The following is a 14982-nucleotide window of genomic DNA, read 5'->3' as shown; positions in this document are numbered from 1 at the left end:
CTGTGAGGAGGCACCGTGCTGCCCTGAATGTTACACTGAATACACAGCACGGAAACAGGGCCTGGAATAGCCAAATCTCCATGTCATCAGTGTCAGGATGTGGGCAATGTTGACAGGCAACATCCCGATCTGGGTCAGAGTGGCCTTATGGGCCTCCCTTGGATAGCGGGTGCTTCCACCAGGATGTAAGGTAAGGATTTGACCCAGTGATTCCACAATCACTGCAATGTCCAAATTCCTGCCACGCCCTGCTCACCTGGGGTACGTTTGTTCATTGGTCAACATGGACTTGCCTCCCTCCCTATCTCTGTAATCTCCTCCATCCCTCTATGGCCTTGCTCCCTCTCTATCGCTGTAATCTCCTCCATCCCTCTACAGCGATAGAGAGGGAGCGAGGCCATAGAGGGATGGAGGAGATTACAGCGATAGAGAGGGAGCAAGGCCATGGAGGGATGGAGGAGATTACAGCGATAGAGAGGGAGCGAGGCCATAATCTCCTCCATCCCTCCATGGCCTTGCTCCCTCTCTATCTCTGTAATCTCCTCCATCCCTCTATGGCCTTGCTCCTTCTCTATTGCTGTAATCTCCTCCATCCCTCCATGGCCTCGCTCCCTCTCTATCGCCTCCATGGCCTTGCCCCCTCTCTATCGCTGTAATCTCCTCCATCCCTCCATGGCCTCACTCCCTTCCTGTCTCTGTAATCTCCTCCATCCCTCTATGGCCTTGCTCCCTCTCTATCGCTGTAATCTCCTCCATCCCTCCATGGCCTTGCCCCCTCTCTATCGCTGTAATCTCCTCCATCCCTCCATGGCCTTGCCCCCTCTCTATCGCTGTAATCTCCTCCATCCCTCCATGGCCTCACTCCCTTCCTGTCTCTGTAATCTCCTCCATCCCTCTATGGCCTTGCCCCCTCTCTATCGCTGTAATCTCCTCCATCCCTCCATGGCCTCACTCCCTCTCTATCGCCTCCATGGCCTCGCTCCCTCTCTATCGCTGTAATCTCCTCCATCCCTCCATGGCCTTGCCCCCTCTCTATCGCTGTAATCTCCTCCATCCCTCTATGGCCTCGCTCCCTCTCTATCGCCTCCATGGCCTCGCTCCCTCTCTATCGCTGTAATCTCCTCCATCCCTCTATGGCCTCGCTCCCTCTCTATCGCTGTAATCTCCTCCATCCCTCTATGGCCTCGCTCCCTCTCTATCGCTGTAATCTCCTCTATGGCCTTGCCCCCTCCCTATCTCTGTAATCTCCTCCTTCCCTCTATGACCTCGCTCGCTCCCTATCTCTGTAATCTTTTCCACCCCTCCCTGGCTTTGCCCCCTCCCTATCACTGCAACCTCCTCCACCCAGTGATTCCACAATGACCCAGTCAGAAGGAAGGGTGGGGAAATAGGGGTGAGTGACTTATTTTCTCTGCAAGATGCAGCCCATTGCAGCTGTCCAAGACCTCTCCATAATGACAGGGCTGATGTTACACTGCGGGGGGGGGGGGGGGGGGGGGGGTTCATATCCAGCTTCAACAAAGGGTCATGTGGACTCGATGGCAGCTTTTTCCTCTCCTCACAGATGCTGCCAGACCTGCATTTTCCCTGGAGCTCACATCCATCCACTTGCTTCCACAATGCGGTGGTTTAAACATCTTTTTTTGGAGCCGCACTTTGCCCCGTGAGAAGAGGGTGGACAAGAACTCACCTCTGCAAGTGCAGCAATAGTTCCATCTCTTTGTCATGGTCGCTGTGACCATTCGTCTGTTTGTAACTGCTGAAGAAGAAGCCGCAGCTGGAACACCGGCAGCCCACCATGGGGAAAGGGAAGACGGAGCAACTCAAACTGGCATCCAGCTGATAATCGGGACTAAAGCAGAGAGGAAGGAAAGCACACTCAGCAAAGAGTGAAATAAAATCCCACACAACCAGAAATCAGCTCAGAGGTTATCACAACCCTACTTAAAGTAAATCCATGTAATCCCGACTGCAGGAGGCGGCTATTCAGCCCATCGAATTTGTACCGACCATGGGCTAATTCTGCTCCTATACCTTATGGACCCATCTCGGACCTCTCCCCCACCTTATCCCCGTAACCCGGTGCATTGGTCACAGCCGATCTATCTATTCCGCACATCTTTGGACTGTGGGAGGAAACTGGAGTACTCGGAGGAAACCCATGCAGACACAGGGAGAACGTGAAACTCCACACAGTGACCCATGGCCAGAATCGAACGTGGGACCCTGGCACTGTAAGGCAGCAGTGCTAATCACTCTGCCAAGGTGCCAGCACGCCACCCAGAATTATCTTTGATCTGCAGGTACAACAAACAACATCCACCCAACCCAACAGAAGCGGGTCTACATCTCATCAGTCAACATTTTTCTCATTTACATCTCAATTCTGTACGTACGCCATATTGCCAGCATGCGCCCAGCACTGGGGTGGCACAGTGGTCAGGAAAAGGGAAGATGGAGCAACTCAAACTGGCAGGGAAGAAGGAAAGCACGCTCAGCGCCAGGGACCCGGCTTCGATTCCCGGCTTGGGTAACTGTGCAGAGCCTACATGTTCTCCCCGTGTCTGTATGGGTTTCCTCTGGGTGCTCCGGTTTTCTCCCACAGTCTGAAAGAGGTACTGGCTAGGTGCATAGGCCATGCTAACTTCCCCCTCAGTGTACCCGAACAGGTGCCAGACTGGGGGATTTTCACAGTAACTTCATTGCAGTGTTAATGTAAACCAAATTGTGACACTAATAAATAAACTTTAAACTTAAGCAAATCTGTACTTCACCCGCCTTCTCCTTTCCTTGCTCCAAATTATTCCCTTCATGGGGATTTATTACTCCTTCACTGCAATCCATCCTCCCTTCCCTTCCCACCCCTCTGCACTGTCATCCATCCACCATCCATTAGGTGTCCAATGATGGCACAGTTGTGGCTAAATCAAGATGTTGCGGGTTCAAGTCCCACTTCAGAGACTTGGACACATGATATTAGTCAGGATAGTCAGAAGCTTTTTCCCAGGGTGGAAGAGTCAATTACTAGGGGACACAGGTATAAGGTGTGACGGGCAAGGTTTAAAAGGGATGTACGAGGCAAGTTTCTTTTACACAGAGGGTGGTGGATGCCTGGGACTTGCTGCCGGGGGAGGCAGTGGAAGCAGATACGATAGTGAGTTTTAAGGGTCATCTGGACAAATACATGAACAGGATGGGAATGGAGGGATATGGTACCCGGAAGGGTAGGGGGTTTTAGTTCAGACAGGCAGCATGGTCGGTGCAGGCCTGGAGGGCCAAGGGGCCTGTTCCTGGGCTGTAATTTCTTTGTTCTCTTTGTTTGTTATTACCAACGCAGTATTGAGGGAATGCAGCACTGTTGGGGGTACTGTTTCTCAGATGCAGACATTAAACCAGGTAAATGTTCCCATGGCACCTTCTCAAAACAAATCAGCCTGGGATTTTCCCCTGAGCCCTATAGGGGAGAAAGATGCCCAGAGGCAGGAGACAGGCTTTGAATACTCAATAGTTATTTGTATCAGTGTTTATTGCAGGAGGAGGAATCTGACAAAGTATTGGTAGAAGCAGAGGTGTGAGAAGTAATGGATAGTGTACAAATAGGGAGGGAAGGGGGTGGCACAGTGGTTAGCATTGCTGTTTCACAGCATCAGGGACCCAGGTTCGATTCCAGCGTTGGGTCACTGTCTGTGTGGAGTCTACCCGTTCTCCCCAAGTCTGTGTGGGGTTTCCTCTGGGTGCTCTGGTTTCCTCTCACACTCCAAAGATGTGCAGGTTAGGTGGATGGGCCATGCTAAATTGCCCCTTTGTGTCTCAAGGAGGAGAGGTTTGGGGGGGGGGGGTTTAGCAGTGGGGTTACAGGAAGAGGGCCTGGTTGGATTGTTATTGGTGTAGACCTGATGGACTGAATGGCCTCCTTCTGCACTGTAAGGATTCTAAGAGGTACTGACAAGACTTTGGGTGAAGACCAGCCGCCTAGTCTGGGTGGTTTGCAGCCCAGGTACTGAAGGAAGTGAGGGTGGAGATAGCAAAGGATTAGCCCTAATCTTTCAGTCTTCAGTAGATATGGGGGAGGCCCCAGAGTATTGGAGATTGCCAAATCTAACACCTTTACTTAAAACAGGATTATAAGGACAGTCCAGCAACTGCAAGCCCGTTAGTTTGACTTAAACTGCGGATAAACAATAATTAAGTTTATTTATTAGTCTCATAAGTAGGCTTACATTAACATTGCAATGAAGTTACTGTGAAAATCCCCTAGTCACCACACTCCGGCGCCTGTTCAGGTACACTGAGGGAGATTTAGCATGGCCAATGCACCCTAATCAGCACATCTTTCAAACTGTGGGAGGAAACCAGAGCACCCGGAGAAAACCCACACAGACACGGGGAGAACATGCAAACTCCACACAGACAGTGACCCAAGCCAGGAATTGAATCCGGGTCCCTGGCGCCATGAGGCAGCAGTGCTAACCACTGTGCCACCCCAGAAAAATTAATCAGGGAAATAAAACTGTTGGCATATGTGGTGCCAGTCTGTTTAAGTCAGGACAGCAGAAGTGAGTCACCTGACTTGAGGGATCAATGGAAACTGAGAGTGAGTGGTCACCCCAGAGAGTGGAATCCTCTCTCAGACAGAATCTTCCAGCAGCTATGCAGTAAGTAGGTGAGGATTAGAGCTCTGCTCCCACACAGCCAAGGGCTGCAAACCTTCTGTACCAGGTTTCTCTTATCAACAAATATCTTTCAATACTAACAAATTCTAAACTCTTGTGATGATGCCGTAAATAGCCACAACATAGCGTAAACCAACTGGACACTTAAGGGGCAATTTAGCATGGCCAATCCACCTAACCAGCACATCTTTGGACTGTGGGAGGAAACCGGAGCATCTGGAGGAAACTCACGCAGACATGGGTGGCAGAGTGACACAGTGGTTAGCACTGCCGCTTCACAACACCAGCGACCCAGGTTCGATTCCTGGCTTAGGTGACTGTCTGTGTGAAGTTTGCACGTTCTCCCTGTGTCTGCGTGGGTTTCCTCTGGTTGTTCCAGTTTCCTCCCACAGTCTGTAAGACGTGCTGGTTAGGTGCATTGACCCAAACAGGCGCCATAGTGTGGCAACTAGGGGAATTTCACAGTAATTTCATTGCAGTGTTAATGTAAGCCTTACTTGTAACTAATAAACGTTTTTACTATAAAGACATGGGAGAGCTCCACACAGACAGCTACCCATGGCAGCACAGCGCTGCCTCACAGTTGCCAGGGACCTGGGTCCAATTCCCGGCTTGGGTCACTGTCCGTGCAGAGTCAGCACATTCTCCCTGTGTCTGCATGGGTTTCCTCCAGGACCTCTGGTTTCTTCCCACAGTCTAAAAGATGTGCTGGTTCGGTACATTGGCTATGCTAAATTCTCCCTCAGTGTACCCAAACAGGTGCTGGAGTGTGGTGACTAGGGGACTTTTCACAGTAACTTCTTTGCAGCGTTAATGTAAGACTACTTGTGACACTAATAAATAAACTTTTAAAAAAACCCCAAGGTCGGAATCGAACCTGTGCCCCTGGCGCAGTGATGCTGCAGTGCTAACCACTGTGCCGTATGTAAATTGACTGCAGCTTTTGCCTGAATAAAACAGTAAAGTACAAAAAGTACTGGCTGCGAAAGGCAAAAAGATAAATTATTTCCTTTGTCACAATTAAGCACACAATTAGCCGAGCATGTCTCATTCAAGCAAACTGTTTAACCAATAACTCCAAACTGTTGCCTCCTTGAAGCTGGGCTCTTGCAAAATGATGTCCTAAAGACCTTGTTATCTTGACAACAACACCTGACAGATGTTGAGCTCCGGTGATCAGGATCTAATGTCTCTGTGCTGGACTGTGACTGATGGTATCTCCTTCCAGACACACACCCTGTTCCCCGCCATGAGTTATGGGCACACAGCCATCAGTTTAAATCAAAATTCCCTCATTATTGATCCGATTCAGTTTCAAAATGGAAAAGAGGGAACACTGTCCCAATACCAATAATTCATACGGTTTTAGTTAGTTACGCAAGCAAATCACACGTAGCGGCCCCAGGTTTCCAGCGTGCTGAAGGATTATGTAACCTGGCAACAAGCCACTCAGTCAACTAGTAACAGAAAGGGCACTAACAGAGACCAACCGGGGAGATCGTCCTCCTCCTCAGTCACCATGTGATCACTCGGCATGATAACCCCCTCACTGACACGACCATCCTTCCAGAACCCCGGCTGGGAGGGAGAAACCAACACACATCTCACCACGGCAAGGATCCTCTTGTCAGGCAGTCCTCACAACACAGACACAATATAGACAACACATACCGACAACACACACAAAACACACAACACATACATATAATCACACACAACACACACACACATACAACACACTCACAAAGCACACTACACATGCAACACACACACATACAACACCACACAAACACACAGCACACACACATAATACACACAGCACACACATATAATACACACAATGCACTCTGCACATACAATACTCATACAACACACATGCGACACACAAAACACATACAACATACAACACACACATACACATACAACACACACATACACAACATACAACCACACGCACACAATACACAAACACGTAAAACACACAACACACATCATCACATTATGCATGTACAACACATGCAGCACATGTCACGCCACAAATGCAAAACACAACATACACCAATTTTTATTCCCTCTGCCCCATGTCTTCCATCTCACAAGATGATAGTTTGCACACGGTGGTAAACCCTGTTAAACATTGCCGATGTGTCGAGCGATCCCCTCTCTAACAGGACACTCTGTGTCGCGTTGGGAAGGTGCACAGTTCACTGGCCTCCAGCTGCTCTGGGCTCAGCCAGCTGAGTGCTCCCTTTCTCCTCACCTGGCCCAATGAACCTCCAAACAATCAGGCCCCAGCAGTCATGGCCATCAGCAGCTATTTCCCTGCTGTCTGTGTCCACGTCCACCATTGTCACATCTTGTTTGCAGGTGTCCTGGTGTTGGAGGTACAGACATCCAGTTGGTTGTGACCTAGCGACTAATTCACTCCACACGAGGTCTCTGGGTTTGAGGCCAGCTGGATGGAAATTGGACCTGATTTGGGGCGGTTAAAATGAGGCTGGCAATTATCCTCCTGAGACCTCAATGCCTCCACACCCTCCCTGTCCCGATCTTCAACTGAGCATTTCAGCGGTGAACAGAGTACCTGCAGGGAGGTGAGGGAGGGGGATGGTGCGTCTATAAATAGGCAAGTCCAACCTGTTGATGTCCTAGCTAATCCCCCTGACACCAGGGGGGAATCTAGCATGGTCAATCCACCTAACCAGCACATTTTTTGAACTGTGGGAGGAAACCGGAGGAAACCCACACAGACACAGGGAGAATGTGCAAACTCCACACAGACAGTGACCCAAGCTGGGAACTGAACCTGGGTCTCTGGCGCTGTGAGGCAGCAGTGCTAACCACTGTGCCACCGTGCCTCTCGTGCTTCTAAGCTCCAACAGTTGTGGGCCCAACCTGCGCATCTTATCCTCATAAGATAATGTTCACAGCTCATTCAGAAATAAATGATAGGTAACTAATCTTGCATTTTAACAGTGGCCATACCTCATAAATGCCTCATTGGCTGTAACATGCTTTGCAACTCCCTGAGACCATGAAAGGCGCTACATAAGTGCAGGTACTTTTTATTCTTTCTACTGAGGAGCTATTCACCCAGAGTCAAATCCTTGAGGCAATCTGGGCCAATATGTGGCAGATACTATTCCGATGTGTAAGTAGATTGGAAGCAAATACCTACAGAAAAATTGTGTAATAAACAGGATAACAGGTACTATTACTGACCAGGTGTGATCAAGGCGCTATGTGGTAAATACATTTGTGAAATTGCCCATGAAATAGTTAGTAAACAGAATAGGCAGAATGTAATGGGAAATAACCCACTATTATATCAGGCTGCTTTGACAGATTGCCTCTGACACAATTTACAAGTGTAGTCTCTGATATAATTCATGGAAATGCAGTGGCCAATTTGCACACTGCTCTTGGCCTATTTTCATCATTAAATTATGGCAGGACAAGACACTAACTCCCAGCAGTAGATGACCACAGAGCATTGACTCTCAAATGTGTATGTGTGTGTTTTTCTAATTTGTATGGGTCTGTGGAATGTGTGTGGGACTGTAGAATGTGTGTGGGACTACGGAACGTGTGTGGGTCTGTGGAACGTGTGTGGGACTACGGAACGTGTGTGGGACTACGGAACGTGTGTGGGTCTGTGGAACGTGTGTGGGTCTACGGAGCGTGTGTGGGTCTACGGAACGTGTGTGGGTCTACGGAGCGTGTGTGGGTCTACGGAGCGTGTGTGGGTCTACGGAGCGTGTGTGGGTCTGTGGAACGTGTGTGGGACTGTGGAACGTGTGTGGGTCTACGGAACGTGTGTGGGTCTACGGAACGTGTGTGGGTCTGTGGAACGTGTGTGGGTCTGTGGAACGTGTGTGGGTCTGTGGAACGTGTGTGGGTCTGTGGAACGTGTGTGGGTCTGTGGAACGTGTTTGGGTCTGTGGAACGTGTGTGGGTCTACGGAGCGTGTGTGGGTCTACGGAGCGTGTGTGGGTCTACGGAGCGTGTGTGGGACTGTGGAACGTGTGTGGGTCTACGGAACGTGTGTGGGTCTACGGAGCGTGTGTGGGTCTACGGAGCGTGTGTGGGTCTGTGGAACGTGTGTGGGTCTGTGGAACGTGTGTGGGTCTGTGGAACGTGTGTGGGTCTGTGGAACGTGTGTGGGTCTGTGGAACGTGTGTGGGTCTACGGAGCGTGTGTGGGTCTACGGAACGTGTGTGGGTCTACGGAGCGTGTGTGGGTCTGTGGAACGTGTTTGGGTCTGTGGAACGTGTGTGGGTCTACGGAACGTGTGTGGGTCTACGGAGCGTGTGTGGGTCTGTGGAACGTGTGTGGGTCTGTGGAACGTGTGTGGGTCTGTGGAACGTGTGTGGGTCTGTGGAACGTGTTTGGGTCTGTGGAACGTGTGTGGGTCTGTGGAACGTGCGTGGGTCTGTGGAACGTGTGTGGGTCTACGGAACGTGTGTGGGTCTACGGAGCGTGTGTGGGTCTACGGAACGTGTGTGGGTCTGTGGAACGTGTGTGGGTCTGTGGAACGTGTGTGGGTCTGTGGAACGTGTGTGGGTCTACGGAGCGTGTGTGGGTCTACGGAACGTGTGTGGGTCTACGGAGCGTGTGTGGGTCTGTGGAACGTGTTTGGGTCTGTGGAACGTGTGTGGGTCTACGGAACGTGTGTGGGTCTACGGAGCGTGTGTGGGTCTGTGGAACGTGTGTGGGTCTGTGGAACGTGTGTGGGTCTGTGGAACGTGTGTGGGTCTGTGGAACGTGTGTGGGTCTGTGGAACGTGTGTGGGTCTGTGGAACGTGTTTGGGTCTGTGGAACGTGTGTGGGTCTGTGGAACGTGTGTGGGTCTGTGGAACGTGTGTGGGTCTACGGAACGTGTGTGGGTCTACGGAACGTGTGTGGGTCTACGGAACGTGTGTGGGTCTACGGAACGTGTGTGGGTCTGTGGAACGTGTGTGGGTCTGTGGAACGTGTGTGGGTCTGTGGAACGTGTGTGGGTCTACAGAATACAATCGCATTTGGATTTTGTAAGACAACCCAAAAAATAAATCAAAACACAAAGATGTCTAAGGAGATAGTCCTTCTGTACTCGCGAAGACAACAAACCATCTCCAGAACATTTCCTTTGTGATTCCGAGTGTACTGCAGTGTTCCCAACATGTTGGTCAGAATTCTCCAGCCGTTCAGTCTGGAGGGATCCTCCAGTCCCTCCGGCATTGCACTCCCCCCACAGGCCAATGGGAATTCCTACTGAGAGCAGCGGGAGCAAGGAATCTGATCACCAGCAAACAATGCACCACCTCCCACCAGTGGGAGATACGCGGCTGGGAGACTGGAGAGTTCCTTCGTATCTGAAGTACTGACTAATATTTTACTCACCAGATGTTGTGGTGCATTAGATTCCAGAAAAGCAGTCAAAACTGCCTGACGTTAAAGTGAAAGGGGTGAAGAAAGTCCTGGCTCTGACGATGACATGGAATGAACCTTATGCAGTTTAATAAGACACTTAATAGGAGAGAAAATATAACCCTGAAGCAATTATTGTAGATATACAAAGTAGATAGGATGGATATAATTTCAGAGATGTCAAAGGCACGTTTAAGGGCAGGCAGAAGCAAGTCTTTCTTTGAATAGAGAGTGTTTAGTAGCTGAAATAAATTTCCGCCAGGAAGGATGATTGACATTCCGTAATAAAATTATGATGGCAAAATGGTGTTCTGGAAAAAAGGGGCAGGACGGACAAGTTGGGCCAAAGGACCTGTTTCCATGCTGTTAACCTCTACGATTCTATGACTCTAAGATGGAGGCCTTCCTTCTGTAATGATCTTGAGTACGTCCAGCATAGGCATGATGGGCCAAAAGGCCTCCCTACATGCTGTATCTATCATTCCGTGACCCATGGTATGTAGGACTACTTTTGCATGGTTTCTTAATGTCAAGACTTACAAATAGAAATGTGAAGCGCCAAAGAACTGTCCGGATCAAACTAGATTACACCCCTCCCTTCACCCACCTTGGTGCGTGGGATGGAGATTGTAACTGTGCCTCCTTTGTTGGGAGTGTGCAATTTATTGAGTGTGTCCGCAATCTCCCCTCGTCTGTTCCATTTGTCTGCTCTCTGATGCATCGTTCTTCTCTGGAACTGGTGAGCGCTATGTCCTGACTGGCACATCGGCAAGCTGTGGTGGTTGGTTCTCTGTCATGTGGTCTAGAGTCACCCGTTTTCCTCGTGCCGTTTTCATGGTACGTGTATTCCATTGACAAAATCTCCTGGGGTTCTTGCTTCTGGAAAATCAAAGATTACATGGATTAGGTTAGTGAGTTTTATTTCTTACTTGAAATTATTTGGCATCCTTGTAATGCATCCCCGAACCTTATGCAGGTTGGATCTCTGGTCTCTAATAACCAAGAGACCAGGATAGGCAGGGGTTGTCACTCCTGGAACAGAGGAGGTTGAGGGAACTGAAGCCTACAAGACGATGAGGGGCCCAGAGAAAGTTAATTTATGAGTGTCAGAAGTAGGCTTACATTAACACTGCAATGAAGCTATTATGAAAATCCCCTAGTCGCCACACTACGGCGCCTCTTTGGGTACATAGAGGGAGAATTTAGCACGGCCAATGCAGCGTGTCTTTCAGACTGTGGGAGGAAACCGGAGCACCCGGAGGAAACCCACGCAGACACGGGGAGAATGTGCAGACTCCACACAGACAGTGACACAAGATGGGAATTGAACCCGGGTCCCTGGCACTGTGAGGCAGCAATGCTAACCACTGTGCCACAAATTCCTAATCCAATAGCAGAGAGGTCAGTAACCTGGGTACATAGATTTATAGCAATTAGCAGAAGGGGAAGGGGAGTTGAGACATTTTTGCATGCAGAAGATGATGGCAGTCTGGAACTCACTGCCTCAAAGGCAGTCCATCACGCAAACCAGCCTCCCATCCATTGACTCTGTCTACACTTGCCACCGACTTGGAAAAGCAGCCAGCATAATTAAGGCCCCCATGCACTCCGGACATTCTCTCTTCCACCTTTCTCCGTTGGGAAAAAGATACAAAAGTCTGAGGTCACGTACCAACTAACTCAAGGACAGCTTCTTCCCTGCTGCTGTCAGACTCTTGAATGGATTTACCTTGCATTAAGTTGATCTTTCTCTACACCCTAGCTATGACTGTAACACTACATTCTGCACTCTCTCCTTTCCTTCTCTATGAATGGTATGCTTTGTTTGTATAGCACGCAAGAAACAATACTTTTCACTGTATAATAATGCATGTGACAATAACAAATCAAATTAAATATGCTTTAATACCTTTAACTTAATTCAGAAATTTCCAATTAAACCCCAGCCTCCATGAAGAAAATGCCAATCACTTTCATAGAATAGAATTCCATTAGTGCAGAAAGAGGCCATTCAGTCCATCCCATCCAAGCCCTATCCCTGTAACCCATCTTTGGAGTGTGGGAGGAAACACACAGACATGGGGTTTACATTAATCAGAAATGACTGCCGGAATTCTATCGCCTCGCGTGCCATGAATCGGAGCGGGCAAGGGGTGGACAACAAAAATATCCGTTGACCTTGGGCAGGGATTTCCAATCTCACTCTAACGAGGCTGTAAAATCCCACCCGATGTTTCCTTTTAGTACTGAACAGTGAGCGTACTCCTCACCTACATCACCTTTCAGATGTTGGAATCCAACAGTGTCCAGAATGGTTATAGCTCAGGAGGCTATTCAGCCCATCGTTCTGGTACTGACTCTCAAGGGCAACTCACCCAGCCCCATTCACCCGTTCTCTCTCCAGAGACCAGAAATGGTATTCTCCCCAGATAATTATCCAATTCTCTTTCAAGGGTTCAATTCGATCTGTTTCCATCAGAGTCCCAAGCTATGAATTTCAGAGCTTAACAACTCGCAGCATTAAATAAATTTCCCCCATTTTACTCTTGCTCCTTACACCAATCATCTTTAATCTGTGCCCTCTGCCTCTTTGTACTTCTGCTAACAGGAACATTTTCTCCCTATCTACTCTATACCCACCCTTCAGAATTTTCTATCCCTATCAAATCTCTATTTAATCTTCTCCAAGGAGAACTATCCCAACTTTTCTAACTTATCCACATAAGTGAAGTGTCTGATCACCAGAAGTGTTTTCGTGAATCTTTTCCACACTCTCTCTAATGCCTTCATGTTCTTCCTGAAATGCACTGCCCAGAACTATGCATAGTATTCCAACTGAGGGTGAACCAGTGTTTTATATAGAATTAAAGTTACTTCCTGGCTTTTGTACTCTGTACCCCTATTTATAAAGCCAAGCATCCTGAATGCTTTCTCAACATGTCCCGCTACCTTCAATGATTTATGCACAGATACGTCCCAGTCCACTGTTTGTGTGTGTAGAACTGAGTTTTGGGATAGGGATGTTTCGCTGGAAATGTATAGGGCGTTAGAGAGGCCACACCTGGAGTATTGTGTGCAATTTTGGTGTCCTTATCTGAGGAAGGATGTCCTTGCTATAGAGGGAGTACAGCGAAGGTTTACCAGGCTGATCCATGAGTTGGCAGGTTTGTCATATGAGGAGAGACTAAGTGGGTTAGGATTATATTCACTGGAGTATAGATGAGCGAGAGAGGATCTCATAGAAACTTCTAAAATTCTAGCAGGGTTAGACAGGGTAGATTCAGGAAGAATGTTCCTGATGGTGGGGGAGTCTAGAACTAGTGGTCATAGTTTGAGGATAAGGGGTAAATCCTTTAGAACTGAGGTGAAGATAAATGTCTTCACCCAGAGGGTGGTGAATGTGTGGAATTCACTACCACAGAAAGTAGCTGAAGCCGAAACATTGTCTAATTTCTTCTTGAAATCAGACATAGTTCTGAGACTAAAGGGATCGAGGGATATGGAGGGAATGGGGGATCAGGACATTGAATTCGATGATCCGTCATGATCAAAATGAATGGTGAAGCAGGCTCGACGGGATGAATGGCCCATTCCTACTTATATTTTCTATGTTTCTATGTACCCTTTATTTTACATTGCCTTTCTTTAGTCTTCCTACCAAAATGAATCACTTCACACTAAACATCAGCCCCTACCTGTCTGCCCATTCCACCAGCCTGTTCATTGCTCTTGACGTTTATCGCTATCCTCCTCCCAATTCACAATATTTCCAGGATTTGAGGGGAGGGGTGCATAACCTTAAAATCAGAGCTAAACCCGTATAGGGGATTTTATAGGAAGCACTTCTTCATTTCAAAATCGAAAATTTACTCCCACACAAAGCTGTTGATCCTGGAGTTAGACTGAAAATGTTAAAATTGAGACCAATTGAGCTTTGTTAGGTGTAAATATTAAGGATTGTGAACCAAGACAGATAATTAGAGTTAAGGGACAAATCGCCCATGATCTAATTGAATGGCAGTACAAACTAAAAGGGCCAAATGGCCTCCCTCTGTGTTTCTATTGCCACGCTCTCAGCCAGTTAGGTCATTTTTGCAGGAGTCCCCAATGCAGTCCCCAACTTACAAGACACTGCGAGGCCTGGATAGACTGGACGTGGAGACAACGCTTCCACTTATAGGAAAAACTAGAAACAGAGGGCACAACCTCAGGCTAAAGGGACATCGAAGCACAACCCCAGGCTGGGCAGCATGGTGCTGACAGTGGTTAGCACTGCTGCTTCACAGCTCCAGGGACCTGGGTTCCATTCCCGACTTCAGTCACTGTCTATGTGGAGTTTGCACGTTCTCCGCGTGTTTGCATGAGTTTCCTCCGGGTGCTTCAGTTTCCTCCCGCAGTCCACAGATGTGTGGGTTAGGTTGATTGGCCATGCTAAAATTGCCCCTTAGTGTCCTGAGATGCGTAGGTTAGAGGGAATAGCAGGTAAATATGTAGGGGTATGGGGATAGGCCAGGGTGAGATTGTAGTCGGTACAGACTCGATGGGCCAAATGGCTTCTTTCTGCACTGTAGAGTTTCTATGATTCTATGAAATGTGTAATTAGAAAAGAGTATTATTCCTTGATAAAGAATCATCTGGAGTTTTCGATTCTGATGGAAACCATCAGTTCCGCCGCCTTCTCCCCTGCTATGGTTTCACTGAAGAGGATTTCCAGAATGCTGTCCATCCAGTTTAATTTGGAGCTGACCCGGTGCCGCCCCACCGCAAGGTAGTTTGCCGCTGGCAAAGTAGTCGTTTTCTTATTAATTTTGTTTAAAGTTTATTTATTAGTGTCACAAGTAGGCTTACATTAACAGTTACTGTGAAAATCCCCTCGTTGCCACACTCCGGTGCCTGTTCG

General features: G+C 48.4%; 1 protein-coding gene across 1 annotated transcript in view; it reads right to left on the bottom strand.

Annotated features, from left to right (window-relative positions):
- LOC145361686 (uncharacterized) overlaps positions 1 to 14982 on the bottom strand; it is an 82927-nt gene that overhangs the window by 21170 nt on the left and 46775 nt on the right. Inside the window, exons 6-7 of the mRNA XM_080217599.1 lie at positions 10690 to 10961; positions 1691 to 1852 (exon numbers count right to left, since the gene is read on the bottom strand). Of these exons, the coding sequence (XP_080073725.1) occupies positions 1691 to 1852; positions 10690 to 10961 (434 nt within the window). The remainder of the gene's footprint in view (positions 1 to 1690; positions 1853 to 10689; positions 10962 to 14982) is intronic.

Source organism: Carcharhinus amblyrhynchos, chromosome 2 (assembly GCF_965287045.1).
Source record: "Carcharhinus amblyrhynchos chromosome 2, sCarAmb.v2.hapA, whole genome shotgun sequence".
Taxonomy (NCBI): Eukaryota; Metazoa; Chordata; class Chondrichthyes; order Carcharhiniformes; family Carcharhinidae; genus Carcharhinus; species Carcharhinus amblyrhynchos.
Note: the sequence above shows the minus strand (reverse complement) of the source record. Positions and strands in the feature narration are given on the sequence as shown.